The following is a 17,583-nucleotide window of genomic DNA, read 5'->3' as shown; positions in this document are numbered from 1 at the left end:
TTATATTACCAATACCCAAAATGCTCCAAAAATTTAATTGCACTCAAAACAACTGAGTTCCTTCAACAATTCAATTTTGAGTTATGTTAAATTCACGAAAATGAGTGACTCCAACTTTTTTCCAAGATTAAGTTATTTTAAGCTACTTCTTTATTAAGATTTACTGTTAGGCATTATAGTGGATTGGATGCACTTGGGATTCATAATTAGTTTCGACCCTGAAGTTTTGCAGTTTGTACCTTTGATTGTTTTTTCCATCAAAGTAGCAGATATTATCTAATGCAGTTGTTCATCTTTTCTACTAATGATTCAACTGGAAGAGTTCCATGTCAATCCAATCTGTAGAAATGTTCCAACTGTTAGTGACCTAATGTTGTCTATGGGGAAAATGGACCAGATGCGCCCAAAATAGCTCTTCACACTTTGCAACTTGATAAAGCTGCTCAGAAAAAATAACAAGGTGAGTACTGAGATGACACTAAAGTTAGATGAGGAAGTTACCAAGTGTGCAAGTCAAAACAAACAGAATAAACAAAGAGTTCAGTTTTTCTACTAAAATGTATTTACTTAGTATTGGTCCTTGGACCAGCCAGAACCATCATGGAACAAACGAGTACAGACCCGGTCAGCAACTTCATGGTGGAGATGATGCAGACCTTATATGACGCTTTCCTTCAATAAGTATAGAGACAGACATGTTACACCCTGATGATGTAGCTCAGTGCTGACTTTCTGTTTTGACAAGTAGCTTTCTTATTGGATGGTTTTGGATCTGCCCCACTTTTAGTAAGAATTTCCAGAGAAGTGAGTCGGCATTAGATAAATATAAAGGAGCCTGGAAGCTGTTGGCCTCTAATTGGCTACACATAGGAGGTTGAAGGGTTAGTCCACCAAAATGACACACAGCTATAACTTCTCACAGTCCTCTAGCTGCATCTATGCATGGAAGTAGATTGGGATTCATTTCTTGAAGGTTTTAGATGGCGTTGGAAATTAATGGAGTTAAGTTTGTGCAACTCAAAAATGAGTGCCCAAATGAACATTGAAACATGTTTTTCTTGCTGTAATCACTCCTCCTGTTCATACTGACCATTACAAGATTCCTTCATAATGCACTTACAATGTAGTGATGGGAGCAAAACCCACAACCATTAATTTGAGCTAAAATGTATTTAAATGTTTATCTGAAGCTAATATGAGGTTATATGCCAATATGTTTTCCTGTTGAGCTGTGGTGGAAGTATAGTAACAAAAACATTGTAATGTTGAAAAATATCTACTTGATTTGATTCATTTGGACGCTGAAGCTTCATATTAGCTTCAGATCAACTTTTAAATATATTTTTGTACAGAAGGAGGACTGTGGATTTTGTCCTCCATCACTTCTATTGTAAGTGCATTATGAAGGGATCTTCTAATGGTCAGTATGAACAGGAGGAATAATTACAGCAAGAAAAACATCTTTCAATGTTCATTTGAGCTCCTGACTGTTGTTTTAAGACACACTTAAAAAATTGTGAACCTGTCCTTTAAAGAACTTAAACAGCACTGTCTTTGCACTTGTAACTCTTGATAAACCAAAAGGTGACATGCTGTCACTTTAGGGACCATTTTCTTTAATAGAAAGTAGTTCTAATGAAAATTGCTCGCAGTGAGGTCGGTGGAGTAACAGACTTTAGATGCAAGAATATTTTCTTTTTCTTTTCCTTAATCGGTGAATGCCACAAATTATCTTTAGTCACTCACACGTGTCACTGAAGAACATCTCTGTAAATTTTCAACTCAATTCCTTTTAGGCATGGGGAGTCAGGAATATTATGTATTATGTATATTTCTTACAGATTTTTGAGCTATTGGTAGTTTGCTTATCATTATTTTTTAACTATATTTAATATAGTTTAATATACTATACCTCTCATGTGCTTTAAATTTTAATGTGTATATTGCAGAATAACCACACATCATCTGCCAATTCAGCTGGTTCTAAATAAACATCCTGGATTTAACTTCAACATCTCTGGCTGAGTTCTTACTGGACACAGTAACAGCAGGCCAGTTCCTAGTTAATCAGTTCAAGTACTATTTTTCAGTACCAAATTTTTTTTTAAATGTATTTTAGGTTTAATTAACTTGAAACTATAAAACATACATATTTAAGTAAAGTTAAGGACAAAATTAGTTAATTCCACTAAATCTCTGAATGATATTTTACAGTGTAGATGTTGATCTGACTGTGATACCCATAATAATTGTTCCATTTAAAATAGAATTACAAACCAGCTTGTTTCATGCTTGTGTCTTTAATTTGCACAATATGAGACAGAACAGTTCAATCTCCAGAGTAAGAAAAAGCATTCTTTTCATAACATATTCAGTTTGGCACAAGACCTAAAAGACAATCCAGCTCCCGTTTGTGTCACTTGTTGCTTCCTTCCTTAAGTAGTTTTACAGTGATAGCAAGATAGAAAGAAAGATGAAAAATGATTTATAAAGCTGTTAGGTTATATATGAGACTGATGATAAAATGACACATTAACTTGTGACAATAAACACACACATATCCACTAATTTTTGTGCTTTTCACAGGTATTTCATGCCTCTCTTATCTGCTCAGGAATCATCAGATTTTCTTGGCACAGACAGATGGCCGGCGAGCATCACACCATAAATCATCCCAGCAATTGTCACCTGCAATTATTAAAAACACAGGACGTCAGCATGATTGTCAATCATATCATGTAATATTTTGATGCAGATGTAGATTAGATTATCATTTCTTAAAGGGGAACTCAGCTGATTTTCCACATCAAAGTCTGTTTCCAGGTTGATGAAAAAAGTCATATATGCCTTTTGTGGCTCCAGAGGGAGCTGTGTGACATCTGATAAATTGTCTGTTGGGGCTGAATACTACAAGTGTGGGGGTGTGGAGTTAGAAAGAAGTGAGGTTACCAGACCCATGTAGCTGCTCCTCATCTCTGCTGGAGGCTAGCAGCTCCAGGCTACATTAGATTAACTACTAGGATAACACACCTGAAAGGTATAATATGTAACTTTTCCGCATTAAAATGTCTAAAAATGACTAGACCTATGTTATATATTTTGTTAAGTTGTGTGCGTATGTAATCCCAAATGTTTCCAACAATATTCAAACCCAGACAAATCCGTAATTTTAATCAATGTAATGGTCTGTTTCATTTGGTCACCTGTTAGTGATGTAATTTCCCCTTTGTGCATGTGTCAGCATTGTGGTTGTCCACAAGAAACTGAAAGTCATAAATTGACTTTTTACTCAGTTTTAAGCCACATTTTAATGATACACTTTTTAGATCTTGGTTGTTTTTAACTACAGCTTTTAACCGGATGAAGGATTTTAATCATTGGACGTCTGGATCTTAAGTTATCAGAGAAACAAGCTGAGCCTATAGAGCCTATGGACACACAGGTTTTCCAGCAACATCATCAATGAAATGTCCATGCAGGCACATTTTTAGTTTTTCATGAAGTCACCTTGTTTTTGTCATGCGTCCTTTCTTACACCACTTACATAATTACATAATTCTACATAATTACATAATTCTCTCATGCAAAGTAATGTATTTTATGGTTTACCTGAGTAGTTCATCTGAATACAGTCCTGGTTCCAGTAGTCATTAGGCTCTCCTCTGCACCAGTATGAGTAGGCGAAAGGTGTGCCATCACTCCAGAGCCAAACACCCTCCTAGAAGATCGAATAGAAGACAATTGATGCATATAAATAAAGATAACCTAATGTAAACACCACTCTAAATACCAAAAGGTTTGATATTCTTATTACAAGGTCTATTTACTTGATATTTCCAAAGCTTTTAGCCACATTTCGGGCCTTCCTCAGACAATGGGTGTCAAAGTACAATTTCAAAAGTCAAGAATGAACTTTTAAGCTCATAAGACATCTTTTGTTATTATATGTGACATACCCCATGGCTGTCAGAGCCTCCAATCCATGTCTCAGGAGACCCATGAGTTCTATCTGATATTATCCTTTTAATCTGGTTGTACTCCCGAGTTCCATGAATCGATGCAAGGTTTGCACCCTTGGACTGGCAGTTTTTCTACAGTGGAGATAAACAGACAAAAGAGTACAAATGTGAATAGGAAGGTGCTGCTAATCTTTCTTTAAACAATATCCTCAATATCACTGAACACAGAAACACAGGACTCTACTGGTGTTATAACAATACGATAGGTCTATGTTGTGACCACCAGCTTCAATTATTTCAACTCTGTTACTGAGAAATCGTGTTTTGTCTCTCATTTTGGTGGACAGCTAAAGATATGACAATACCCATGAGCCTCAGCTGCTGTTGCTATGGAGAAGAAGCCAGTCAGAAATGAGGATCACTGCGTTAATAAATTTAAAACCCTTTGTTGTCGAAGTTGCAAACAAAACGTGATGCCATTGTTGCAGAATTCACTCAAAAGTGACCCAGAGAAAAAAAGAGCCGATTTACACTGCAGATTGTAGTTTTGTACCTTCGATTTTCTTTCTTTCTTTTTTTTTTTTAAATCAAAGTACCAGATATTATCTAATGCAGCTGTTCATCTTGTCTACTGATGATTCAACTGGAAGAGTCTAATCTGTAGAAATGTTCCAACTGTTAGTCACCTAACATTGTCTATGGGGAGAATGAAGTGGGTGCGCCCAAAATACTTTGCAACTTGATAAAGCTGCCCAGAAAAAATAATAACATGAGTAATAAGAGAACACTAAAGTTAGATGAGGAAGTTACCAAGTGTGCAAGTCAAAGAAAATGTTGAAGTGTTCTTCAGTGAATACAAATCGTCTCGATTACCTCAGCTTGAGCCCAGGTCAAGGTTCGAGGAACGTAGAGGAAACAGCGGCCGTTGTACTCAGTCCAGTGGGAGGGACAAGATGTTGACCTCTTGTCAACACGATGCTCCTCTGAACACAAATGGTGGAGAAAAGTGGGTCACATTGACTCTCCAGACAGTGTGATGCACTTAAACCCTTACATTCTGACAGTAGCTATCCTACAACATGTTTGAATAGTGATTTTAGAATTTTTGAATAAACACGGATCAAATTTAACCCAGAAAATCATCTATGTACAGAAATATGTATCAGCTGCATAAAAAATATTTCCAATTTTGTATATTCAGGGTCATGTTAAGAAAAACATTTCTGGTTAAAAGAAAGATGTTTGTGGTGTTTTTAATGCTCTCAAATGTAAACATGGGTCAAATTTGATCTGTAAGTGTTCATTCAGCTAATATTAATCTGAATAAATAAATGTATTCACCTTCTTGAATTATTGCCTCTGTCTCGTTGTCTTTCTCTGCTTCTTGAAGAGCTGGACAGATAAAGACATCAGTTAGAGGTTATTATTAATATTATTATTATTATTATTTATTGAGGTCTAAAGACAAAAACACACAAATTCAGTCAGATACTCACCAGCAGCTCCAGCCAGAGCCATCATGGAACAAACGAGTACAGACACGGTCAGCAACTTCATGGTGGAGATGATGCAGACCTTATATGATGCTTTCCTTTAATAAGTATAGAGACAGACATGTTAGTGATATTTAAAGCAGATAAACTTTAGTGAATGATGAGAGAGAACCAAATAGAAGAAAAGAGTGTGAAGAGAGAGAAGCAAAGCAAACCTGCCTTTGGATAATTTTCCTCCGTCTGAGTGTAGATGCTGAACAAGAGAAGGACCAGCTCTTATATACAGAGAATCATCTGTCCATCCATCATATAGTTTGTTTAAAGTAAATATTAGTCTTTTCATCTAGTGCGAACTGGTCCGAAACGGTCATGCCTCCCTGTTTTTCAGTACCATGGCGTAAAGATGACAAAGTGAACTGTAGGTTCACTGTTTGCATTCTGGATGTAACTAACTGGGTTGCCCAAATACAAATGGAGAGCGAACAAAGTTTAGGTGGGCAATTAATGACTATTTTCAATAAATCTGCTGATTTTTATTTTAATTGTTTGGTGATATCATCAGATGCCTTGTTTGTCCTAACAACAGTCCAAAACCCAAAATATTCAATTTTCTTATTGGACAAGAAAAAGCAAAAAATTATAAAATTTGAGAAGCTAGAAACATAAAATAATGGCCTTGAAAATGTACTTACATTATTAATGAATTATCAAAATTGATTGATTGTAATACTTTTTTGATGAAACTAACATCAAATCTTTACACTTTGGGAGATGATTGCAATAATGATAAAGAATCATTTGAATCCATTCTTTGGTTTACTTTGGTACAATATGATGATTTATAAACTGAAAAAAAAAAAAAAAAATCAAAACATCCAAAACCATACTCAGCATTATAGCTGCCCATTGGCAGGGCATACATTTTTGTAATGATGTAAAGTCAACTTTAAGAAAATGAGTCAATTGAACAAAATGGAATTATATTACCAATACCCAAAATGCTCCAAAAATTTAATTGCACTCAAAACAACTGAGTTCCTTCAACAATTCATTGAGTTATGTTAAATTCATGAGAATGAGTGACTCCAACTTTTTTCCAAGATTAAGTTATTTTACCTTACTTCTTTTATTAAGATGTACTGTTAGATTTTACAGTGGATTGGATGCACTTGGGAGTCATAATTATTTTCGACCTTGAAGTTTTGCAGTTTTGTACCTTTGATTTTTTTTTCATCAAAGTACCAGATATTATTTAAGATTATTTTAGATATATTATCTTTTCTACTAATGATTCAACTGGAAGAGTTTCATATTGATCCAATCTGTGGAAATGTTCCAACTCTTAGTGACTTAATGTTGTCTATGGGGAAAATGGACCAGATGCGCCAAAAATAGCTATTCACACTTTGCAACTTGATAAAGCTGCCCAGAAGAAATAACAATGTGATTAATTAGACGACACTAAAGTTAGATGAGGAAGTTACCAAGTGTGCAAGTCAAAACAAACAGAATAAACAAAGAAAATGTTGAAGTGTACTTCAGTGAATGCAGATCATCCCAATTACCTAACTTGAGCCCAGCTTAAAGCTCAAGGAACGTAGAGGAAACAGCAGCCGTGGTACTTAGTCCAGCCATAGGGACAAGATGTTGACCTCTTGTCAACATGATGCTCCTCTGAACTGAAATGGTGGAGAAAAGTGGGTAACTTCCAGACAGAGTGTGATGCACTTTAACCCTTACATTCTGACAGTAGCTACCCTACAACATTTTTGAATGGTGATTTCTGAATAAACACAGATTAAATTTAACCCAGAACATCCCCTATGTACAAAATGTGTATCAATATTAATCTGAATAAATAATTGTATTCACCTTCTTGAATTTTTGCCACTGCCTCGTGCTCTTTCTCTGCTTCTTGAAGAGCTGGACAGTTAAACATGTCAGTTAGAGGTTATTATTATTATTTTTATTATTATTTATTGATGTCAGTCAAAAACACACAAATTCAGTCAGATACTCACCAGCAGCTCCAGCCAGAACCATCATGGAACAAACGAGTACAGAAACGGTCAGCAACTTCATGGTGGAGATGATGCAGACCTTATATGACGCTTTCCTTCAATAAGTATAGAGACAGACATGTTACATCCTGATGGTGTGACTCAGTGCTGACTTTCTGTTTTGACAAGTGGCTTTCTTGTTGGATGGTTTTGGATCTGCCCCACTTTTAATAAGAATCTCTAGAGAAGTGAGTCGGCATTAGATAAATATAAAGAAACCTGGAAGCTGTTGGCCTCTAATTGGCTCCACAGAGGAGGTTGAAGGGTTAGTCCACCAAAATGACACACAGCTATAACTTCTCACAGTCCTCTAGCTGCATCTATGCATGGAGGTAGATTGGGATTCATTTCTTGAAGGTTTTAGATGGCATCGGAAGTTAATGGAGTTAAGTTTGTGCAACTCAAAAATGAGTACCCAAATGAACATTGAAATATGTTTTTCTTGCTGTAATCACTCCTCCTGTTCATACTGACCATTACAAGATTCCTTCATAATGCATTTACAATGTAGTAATGGGAGCAAAACCCACAACCATTAATTTGAGCTAAAATGTTTTTAAATGTTTATCTGAAGCTAATATGAGGTTATATGCCGATATGTTTCCCTGTTGAGCTGTGGTGGAAGTATAGTAACAAAAACACTGTAATGTTGAAAAATATCTACTTGATTTGACTGATTTGGACGCTGAAGCTTCATATTAGCTTCAGATCAACTTTTAAATACATTTTTGTACAGAAGGAGGACTGTGGATTTTGTCCTCCATCACTTCCATTGTAAGTGCATTATGAAAGGATCTTCTAATGGTCAGTATGAACAGGAGGAATGATTACAGCAAGAAAAACATGTTTCAATGTTCATTTGAGCTCCTGACTGTTGTTTTAAGACACACTTAAAAAATTGTGAACCTGTCCTTTAAAGAACTTAAACAGCACTGTCTTTGCACTTGTAACTCCTGATAAACCAAAAGGTGACATGCTGTCACTTTAGGGACCATTTTCTTTAATAGAAAGTAGTTCTAATGAAAATTGCTCGCAGTGAGGTCGGTGGAGTAACAGACTTTAGATGCAAGAATATTTTCTTTTTCTTTTCCTTAATCGGTGAATGCCACAAATTATCTTTCATCACTCACACGTGTCACTGAAGAACATTTTCAACTTAATTCCTTTTACCTCCATTGGTGTTGGGAGTCATAAATATCATATATTTTATATATTTCTTATAGATTTTTTTGAGCTATTGATAGTTTGCTTATCATTATTTTTAACTATATTTAACATAGTTTAATATACTATACCTCTCATGTGCTTTAAGTTTTAATATGTATATTGCAGAATAACCACACATCATCTGCCAATTCAGCTGGTTCTAAATAAACATCCTGGATTTAACTTCAACATCTCTGGCTGAGTTCTTACTGGACACAGTAGCAGCAGGCCAGTTCCTAGTTAATCAGTTCAAGTAGTATTTTTCAGTACTGAATTACAAAAAAATGTATTTTAGGTTTAATTAACTTGAAATTATAAAACATACATATTTAAGTAAAGTTAAGGACAAAATTAGTTAATTCCACTAAATCCCTGAATGATATTTTACAGTGTAGATGTTGATCTGAGTGTGATACCTGTGATAATAATTGTCAGATTTTAAATAGAATTACAAACCAGCTTGTTTCATGCTTGAGTCTTTGATTTTTGCACAATATGAGACAGAACAGTTCAATCTCCAGAGTAAGAAAAAGCATTCTTTTCATAACACATTCAGTTTGGCACAAGACCTAAAAGACAATCCAGCTCCCGTTTGTGTCACTTGTTGCTTCCTTCCTTAAGTAGCTTTACAGTGATAGCAAGATAGAAATAAATGAAAAATTAGTTATAAAGCTATCAGGTTATATATGAGACTGATGATAAAATGACAGATTAACTTGTGACCATAAACACAAACACATATCCACTAATGTTTGTGCTTCTCACAGGTGTTTCATGCCTCTCTTATCTGCTCAGGAATCATCAGATTTTCTTGGCACAGACAGATGGCAGGGCAGTATCACAATATGTATCATCCCAGCATTTGTCACCTGCAATTATTAAAAACACAGGATGTCAGCATTCTTGTTAATCATATGATATAATGTTTTGATGCAGATGTAGATTAGATTAACGTCTAGACCTATGTTATGTATCTTGTTGAATTGTGTACTTATGTCATCCCAAATGTTTCACACAATGTTCAAACCCAGAGAAATCCATAATTTTAATCAGGGTAATGGTCTGTTTCATTCGGTTGCCTGTCAATGGTATAATTTCCCCTTTGTGCATGTATCAGTGTTGTGGTTGTCTACCAGAAGCTGTGATATATTGACTTTTTATCCAGTTTTAAGTCAGGCGCTAAAAATGCCAGACTTTCCAAATGCTTTCTAATTGAACATTTAATTGCTAATGTGCCTGCCTGCTCTCTGGTTTAAACAAGACAATCTTAAAGTCCTTTCTATATTCTTAGAAACTACTAGTTTCAAACTAGTGATTTACAGGTTGCACCTTGAGTTTTAATGTTTTAATGTAAACACTTTAGTAATCAGTGGCGGCTCATTAATGCAGAGCATCACCCTGTTCCAATTATCCAGAGAAGAAAGACTCATGTTAAACATGACTTAAATATATATTACAAAATAACTATGAAATAAAAATGTTTATTCTTACTCTGTGTCTCGTAGAATTATGAAACATTTGTTTCAAATTGTTTTTGGTTGATTTCTGTTTGAATACATCCTGTATACTTCCTGTGTGAGGGGCTCCAGCCAAATGAGTGTGTATGTAAATCCTTCAACTTTTGGCAAGCAGGTGACCTGAGGCTGCTATCTGATTGGTTGTTTCAGAATTTCGTTGGGATGGAGCTTTCTGCACCCCAAAAACGCCCATTTTTATTGGTCACCTATAAATACCTGGGATTCTGCAACGTCATCAGTGAGATGTGTGAAAGCGGATTTTCAATATTTCAGAGCACTAAGTTACCTTGTTTTTGTCATGCATCCTTTAATATCTACAGCACTTGTACATAATCTCTCATGCAAAGTAATGTATTTCATGGTTTACCTCCGTAGTTCATCTGTAAACATTGCTGCGTAGTAGGTTCTCCGCTGCACCAGTATGAGAAAATGAAAGGTGTGCCATCACTCCAGAGCCAAACACCCTCCTAGAAGATAGAATAGAAGACAACTGATGCATATAAATAAAGATAATCTAAATGTAAACACCACTCTAGACATCTTTTGTAATTATACGTGACAAACCTCTTGGCTGTCAGAGCCTCCAATCCATGTCTCAGGATACTCATGAGTTTTTTCTTCAATCATACTTTTAATCTCGTTGTACTCCTCCGTTCCATGAACCGATGCAAGGTGTGCACCCATGGACAGGCAGTTTTTCTATAGTGGAGATAAACAGACAACAGAGTAGAGTTGTGAATAGGAAGGTGCTGCTAATCTTTCTTTAAACAATATCCTCAATATCACTGAACACAGAAACACAGGACTCTACTAATGCTATAACAATATGATAGGTCTATGTTGTGACCACCAGCTTCAATTATTTCAACTCTGTTACTGAGAAATCATGTTTTTGTCATTTTGGTGGATAGCTAAAGATATGGCAATACCCATGAGCCTCAGCTGCTGTTGCTATGGAGAAGAAGCCAGTCAGAGGAGAGAATCAGAGCGTTAATTTAAACGTTTTATTGTCGAAGTTGTAAACAAAATGTGACGCCATAGTTGCTGATTTCACTCAAAAGTGACCCATAAAAGAAAGGAGCCGATTTACACTGCAGATTGTAAAATCGTTTTTTTCCAACACTGTAATGTTTAGCTTCTTCCTGCCGTTAGAGGCGCACGTGACCGAATTTTAGGCTCTGTGATTGAACGCACCTTGGGAGTTGTAATTAGCTTCTACCCTGAATTTTTGCAGTTTTGTACCTATGATTTTCTTTTTCTATCAAATTACCAGATATTATTTAATGCAGTTGTTCATCTTTTCTACTGAGGATTCAACTGGAATTTCATATCAATCCAATCTGTAGAAATGTTCCAACTGTTAGTCACCTAAAGAAAATGAAGTGGGTGTGCCCAAAATAGCTCTTCACACTTTGCAACTTGATAAAAGTGTTCTTCAGTGAATGCAAATCATCCTGATTACCTCAGCTTGAGCCCAGCTCAAGGCTTCGGGAACAAAGAGGAAACAGCGGATGTTGTACTTAGTCCAGCCATCGGGACAATATGTTGACCGGTTGTCAACATGATGCTCCTCTGAACACAAATGGTGGAGAAAAAGTGGGTAAGTTTGAACTTCTAGACAGTGTGATGCAGTTTGACCCTTACATTCTGACAGTAGCTGCCCTACAACAGGTTTGAATGGTGACTTTTGAATTTTTGAATAAACACAAATCAAATTTTACCCAAAATATCCTATATGTACAAAAATGTGTATCAACTGCACAAAAATAAAACAAAAATTGTATATTCAGGGTGATGTTAGGAGAAGTCGTAAAGATTTCTGACTTCAAGAAAGGTTTTTTTGGTGTTTTTACTGCTCAAATGTAAACATGGGTCAAATTTGACCCGTAATGGTTAATATTAAGCTAATATTGATCTGAATAAATAAATGTATTCACCTTCTTGAATTTTTGCCACTGCCTCGTGCTCTTTCTCTGCTTCTTGAAGAGCTGGACAGTTAAACATGTCAGTTAGAGGTTATTATTATTATTTATTGAGGTCTAAAGACAAAAACACACAAATTCAGTCAGATACTCACCAGCAGCTCCAGCCAGAGCCATCATGGAACAAACGAGTACAGACACGGTCAGCAATTTCATGGTGGAGATGATGCAGACCTTATGACGCTTTCCTTCAATAAGTATAGAGACAGACATGTTAGTGATATTTAAAGCAGATAAACTTTAGTGAATGATGAGAGAGAACCAAATAGAAGAAAAGAGCATGAGGAGAGAGAAGAAAAGCAAACCTGCTTTTGGATAATTTTCCTCCGTCTGAATGTAGATGCTGAACAAGAGAAGGACCAGCTCTTATATACAGAGAATTATCTGTCTGAGCGTCACACAATTTGTTTAAATACATCAACTTGCCGCACCCCACTTGATAGTGTATTATTGAACAGATGTCTAATATATAAAAGACATCTAAATGGTTACTAGATTTTATGATGTTCAAATAGCATCACTCATGTTTACTGATCACTCTTGACAATGGGAGACAATCTGTCACCTGCAAGCTATAAACAGTTCTGATGAACTTTGACCATGTTTAATTATAAAAATTTACAGTGCTGTGAAAAAGTATTTGTCCCTGTCCTGACCAACACCAACATAGCCCATGTGAAACTGCACACCACCTATCCAGTCATCCTGTGCTGCCGCTGGATAGGTGGTGTCTGGTAACTGGATAGGTGGTGTACAGTTTGGGTAGAGTTTTGAATTAAAGGCCTCTCCATAAATTTCTACTACAATGGAGAGCATGTCTCTCCTGGGCCACAGCTGTCACCTTAACCACCTCCAACAAAGAGCAGAACCTTACCTTAAGTGCAGAACCTGTACCTGTGTGGACACCACCATACACCACTGGTTAAATTGAAAGTTTAATGGTTACACTCTATTTCACAGGTCCCATAATTTTATATATATACAGGTTTCCTGGGTAATTTGCAGGTATGTAACTTGTATGTAACACTTTGTTGCAATTTGATACAAATTATAAGAAAAATAGAAAAAGAAAAGTTTGGTTTATATGCGGATCTATATGTTGTTTTTAATTTGCAAAAAATTTTTATTCTTAACAATTTCTTGACAGACTGTAAAAACTTACTTTTCAGTGTGTAGTTTTGTGTGTCAAACAATATATCAGTACATTAAGTTGTGTCTTAATAAAACTATAATGAATTAGCATCTATGAACAATTTTGGTCACACTTTACTTTACTGTGCTTCTAATTTACAGGAAATTTCTTCAACAATTTCCTAAAAGTAACCTCTGTGTAACTGTTCAAAACTAAGATATAATCTAAAATCTTGTTTGACGCACCAAATGACACTGAAAACTGAGTATTTTCTGTCTGTTAAAGAATTGTCAACAGTCTAATTTATTAAGAATTTTTGCAAATCAACAACAATGAATCCAAATATAAGCATGGGCACCACCAACATAAGACTTTTTTCAGTTTCTTTTCTTTTAATTTGTAACAAATTGTACCACCTTTCTGTAAATTGCCCTAAAATTACCCATTACATACCACGAAATTACTTAGAAAATGTCCAGGAAATTAGTATAAATCAATTAATATTAATTTAATTAATATACATATAAACTATACATATCAATTTATATAAATATCACATATGAATTAAGTTCCTTTTTTTACAATTGAAATGTATTTACTTAGTATTGTTCCTTGGACATGACCCTGCCAGTACATGATGTATTATGATGGTATAATTCTTATTTGATTGTTTTGGATCTGTGCCAGTTTTAGTAAGAATTTCCAAACAAGGGAGTAGGCCTTAGATAAATATAAAGACACCATCCATGATAAATATGATTTGTACCTTTATGTATCCGGGATGGATTTTATTAAGCAAGTGTGCATTGGACTGGTCACAATAAAATGTGCAGTTTTATCTTGAAAAAAATAGACCCATTAGGCACTGAGCTATGTATTTCACATGACTAGGGATACAGATAGGCATTTTTTTGGGTGGGAGGGCAGAAAACATGTCAGTATCTGATGTGACCTCCATTTGCCTCGTGCAATGCGACACATCTCCTGCGCACAGAGTTGATCAGGTTGTTGATTATGGCCTTTGGAATGTTGGTCCACTCTTCTTCAATGGCTGTGCAAAGTTGCTGGATATTGGCAGAACACACTGTTGTACACGCTGATCCAGAGCATCCCAAACATGGATGACATGTCTGGCGAATATGCAGGCCATGCAAGAACTGGCATGTTTTTAGCCTCCAGGAATTGTGTACAGATCCTTGCAACACGGCGCTGTGCATTATCATGCTGCAACATGAGGTGATAGCTGTGGGTGAATGGCATGACAATGAGCCTCAGGATCTTGTCACAGTATCTCTGTTCATTCAAATTGCCATCAATAATATGCATCTGTCTTTGTTGTCTGTAGCTTATGTCTGCCCATACCATAACCCTACCGCCTCCATGGGGCACTCTGTTCACAACGCTGACATCAGTAAACTGCTCGCCACACAACACCATACACACTGTCTGCCATCTGCCCTGTACAGTGAAAACCAGGATTCATCCATGAAAAGAACAATTCTCCAAAGTGCCAGAAGTGCCATCAAAGGTGAGCATTTGCCCACTCAAGTCGGTTATGACGACAAACTGGTGAGGATGACCAGCATGCAGATGAGCTTTCCTGAGATGGTTTCTGACAGTTTGTGTAGAAATTCTCTGGTCATGCAAACCAACTGTTGCATCAGCTGTCCAGGTGGCTGGTCTCAGACGATCTCAACAGCTCTGGTGGACATTCCTGCAGTCAGCATGCCAAGTGCATGCTCCCTCAAAACTTGCAACATCTGTGGCATTGTGTTGTGTGATAAAACTGCACATTTTAGAGTGGCCTTTTATTGTGACCAGCTCAACACACACTTGTGCAATAATCATGCTGTTTAATCAGCATCTCGATACGCCATACCTGTCAGGTGGATGGATTATCTTGGCAGAGAAGTGTTCACTAACACGGATCTTTTATTTCAACTCATGAAAATTGTGAGCAAAAAACAAAAGTGTGTTCCTCCTGTTGGCTTGATTATTTAAAGGTTCTGGATCGTTCCCTGATTTACAGCAGCTCTGGTACAAGTTAGAACAGATAATATTTGAGGATCTTATCGGGTAATTTCCGAGCATGACCATTCATCATTTTCATCAACGCCCTGATCAAATTACAGTTCACTCCATTCTTCTAATGCTTTTATAAAAACACTACATAGTTTTGCAAACAACATGGTTACGTTCACTGACTTTTCTCCCAGCCTCCTCTTTTTTTTGGAAGAGAGCTGTCTTTGTGTTTCAGGTCTGCCACGCCCCTCTCTGCCTGCTTTGATTGCCCGCACCTGAACTGCGTCTGATCATCAGTGGAGCTGTATATCAACTCACCTGGACCAGTGCTTCTTCCCATTTTGCCACCGAGCAGTGCATTCCAGCAGTTGAACAGCGGAAACACAGGAATCACCAGTGGTGGAAAGTAACTAAGTCCATTTATTCCTGTACTGTACTTAAGTACAATTTTGAGGCACATCTATTTTACTTGAGTATTTCCATCTGATGCTCCACTATATTTCAGAGGGAAGTATTTTTCAGATTAAGATTCTACACCAAATAACATATTTTAATATTCTAACTGTTGTTTAAATTGTCTGCTCTTTTCTTTTTTATATAAAATTGTTATGCACTTTGAACTGCGTTAGTGTGTGAAAGGTGCTATATTAAAAGTTTATTTATTATTATGATAAAAAACATATAATATGATGCAGTACTATTATCATTAATCTACCCAATGTGTCTAAAATCGGCTCCACAGTGATGAACTACACCATTAAAATGCTATTACATGTATGTGTTAATGATAAAAACAAACAATATAATATACTACGTATGATATATAACACTCTAAAAGAAGCCAGTCTGCATAATGAGAACTTTTACTTTTAATACTTTACATACAGATTGCTGATAATACTTCTGTACTTCTGCTTAAGTAACATTAACAAGGATCTGAATACTTCTTCCACCACTGGGAGTCAGTCAGAGCTACAAAAACCAAAAACTGAAACTTTTGATTGAACTCCTGTGACATTAAAAGCCAATATTTTCTCAATACAGCAAGTAAGCTACATATGAACTGACCACAGAGATGACACTGTATATGTATGGCTAATTATTTATGCATTATGTTTTAAATGGGATGTTGTCCCAGGGTACATCATAGATTTTTCACAGATTTTGGCGCCTTTAGAGGACTGAATTACTGGACTTTCTCTGGAAAAAGAAAAAAGAACTTCTGTTGTAATGAACACTACACTTGACATGATTCTAGGGTCTATGTTTAGCTGCCATTCTCCACCAGTCCTCCAGAGACCCTCAAACTTTTCCCCTTGTTTGTTTGGACTGGACTGTGTGGGCTTATTCTGAGTTGGACTTTTGAAAGACTATCTGACATGATTTTACTTTAGTTGCCTTTATTGGGCCCGAGCCCAAAGGGCGAAGGCCCACTTGTATTTCATGTGTTTGTTTCTTTTTTCTGCCACTTAAACCTTAAATTTGATCCCCTAAACATGCTCAAAAACTCACCAAATTTGCCACGCACATCAGGTCTGGTAAAAAATTTGACCCCCAAAGTGCCAAAATGTGCTCTCTAGCACCACCTAGGTCACTAATATGGCCGCCACGGCCCGTATGAATGTCGTAGAGAGATCAAACCAAAACTCAATTATTTGTCTCATCAAGACCTACAAATCATACACTGACACCCCCAACCTAAATCCAACAGGAAGTCCACAATTAGCCTGTCAATATAAGACTTTGCCTCAATTTTGGCCTCCGAACAAACAGAGGCCAAACTTGAGCGGTTTGGATTTTATAAACCCTGAAAGTTGCTGTGCCACATCACATCACATGTACCCCTTACAATGTAAATGAATGGGGGAGGCATGGACTAAGGCTTCTGACATCTAAACTATAAGTCTGATCACTTTCAAACCTGTATCAATGGATTCCCCACGAAACTTCCTACTAAAAAATGTGATTTGTAATGTAAGATTTGGCCAAAGTCATGGGATTTATGAGGAGATTTCACAAGAAGAGTGACATTCTCCTCTCCAACTGAGAGGGAGAGAGAGAGACAATAGGAGGGGGGGATGGGTGTGGGGGTTGAATGCAGCTCATTTTTGTAGGATACAGCAGAAAGGCCTGTATACATACAATACATTATATGCAAACTTTGTATGAAGTTTGGTGTTATTATCATTTATTTTACAATAATTATAGGTCT

The 17,583-nt window shown here is 36.4% G+C and overlaps 1 protein-coding gene across 1 annotated transcript; it reads right to left on the bottom strand.

The window, feature by feature from the left end:
• Nucleotides 1–2,478: 2,478 nt before the first annotated feature.
• On the bottom strand, nt 2,479–12,536 carry LOC122974447 (type-2 ice-structuring protein-like). The gene is made up of 7 exons (XM_044342479.1): nt 12,523–12,536; nt 5,456–5,550; nt 5,301–5,351; nt 4,833–4,942; nt 3,957–4,091; nt 3,610–3,718; nt 2,479–2,688 (listed from the first exon to the last, which is right to left on the bottom strand). Exons 2-7 carry the CDS (start codon nt 5,514–5,516, stop codon nt 2,621–2,623), a joined length of 534 nt encoding a protein of 177 aa, XP_044198414.1. The 5' UTR covers nt 5,517–5,550; nt 12,523–12,536; the 3' UTR covers nt 2,479–2,620.
• Between the last annotated feature and the right edge of the window lie 5,047 nt (nt 12,537–17,583).

The sequence above is a fragment of the Thunnus albacares genome, chromosome 22 (assembly GCF_914725855.1).
Source record: "Thunnus albacares chromosome 22, fThuAlb1.1, whole genome shotgun sequence".
Taxonomy (NCBI): domain Eukaryota; kingdom Metazoa; phylum Chordata; class Actinopteri; order Scombriformes; family Scombridae; genus Thunnus; species Thunnus albacares.
The sequence above is the reverse complement of the archived record's forward strand: the minus strand, read 5'-3'. Positions and strand labels throughout refer to the sequence as shown.

Coding starts and splice junctions, on each gene's coding strand:
- LOC122974447 (XM_044342479.1), bottom strand. CDS start 5,516: ATGAAGTTGCTGACCGTGTCTGTACTCGTTTGTTCCATGATGGCTCTG. Junction 4,092..4,832: donor TGACCTGGGCTCAAGCTGAG/GTAATCGAGACG, acceptor TCTCCACTGTAG/AAAAACTGCCAGTCCAAGGG. Junction 2,689..3,609: donor TATTCAGATGAACTACTCAG/GTAAACCATAAA, acceptor TAATAATTGCAG/GTGACAATTGCTGGGATGAT.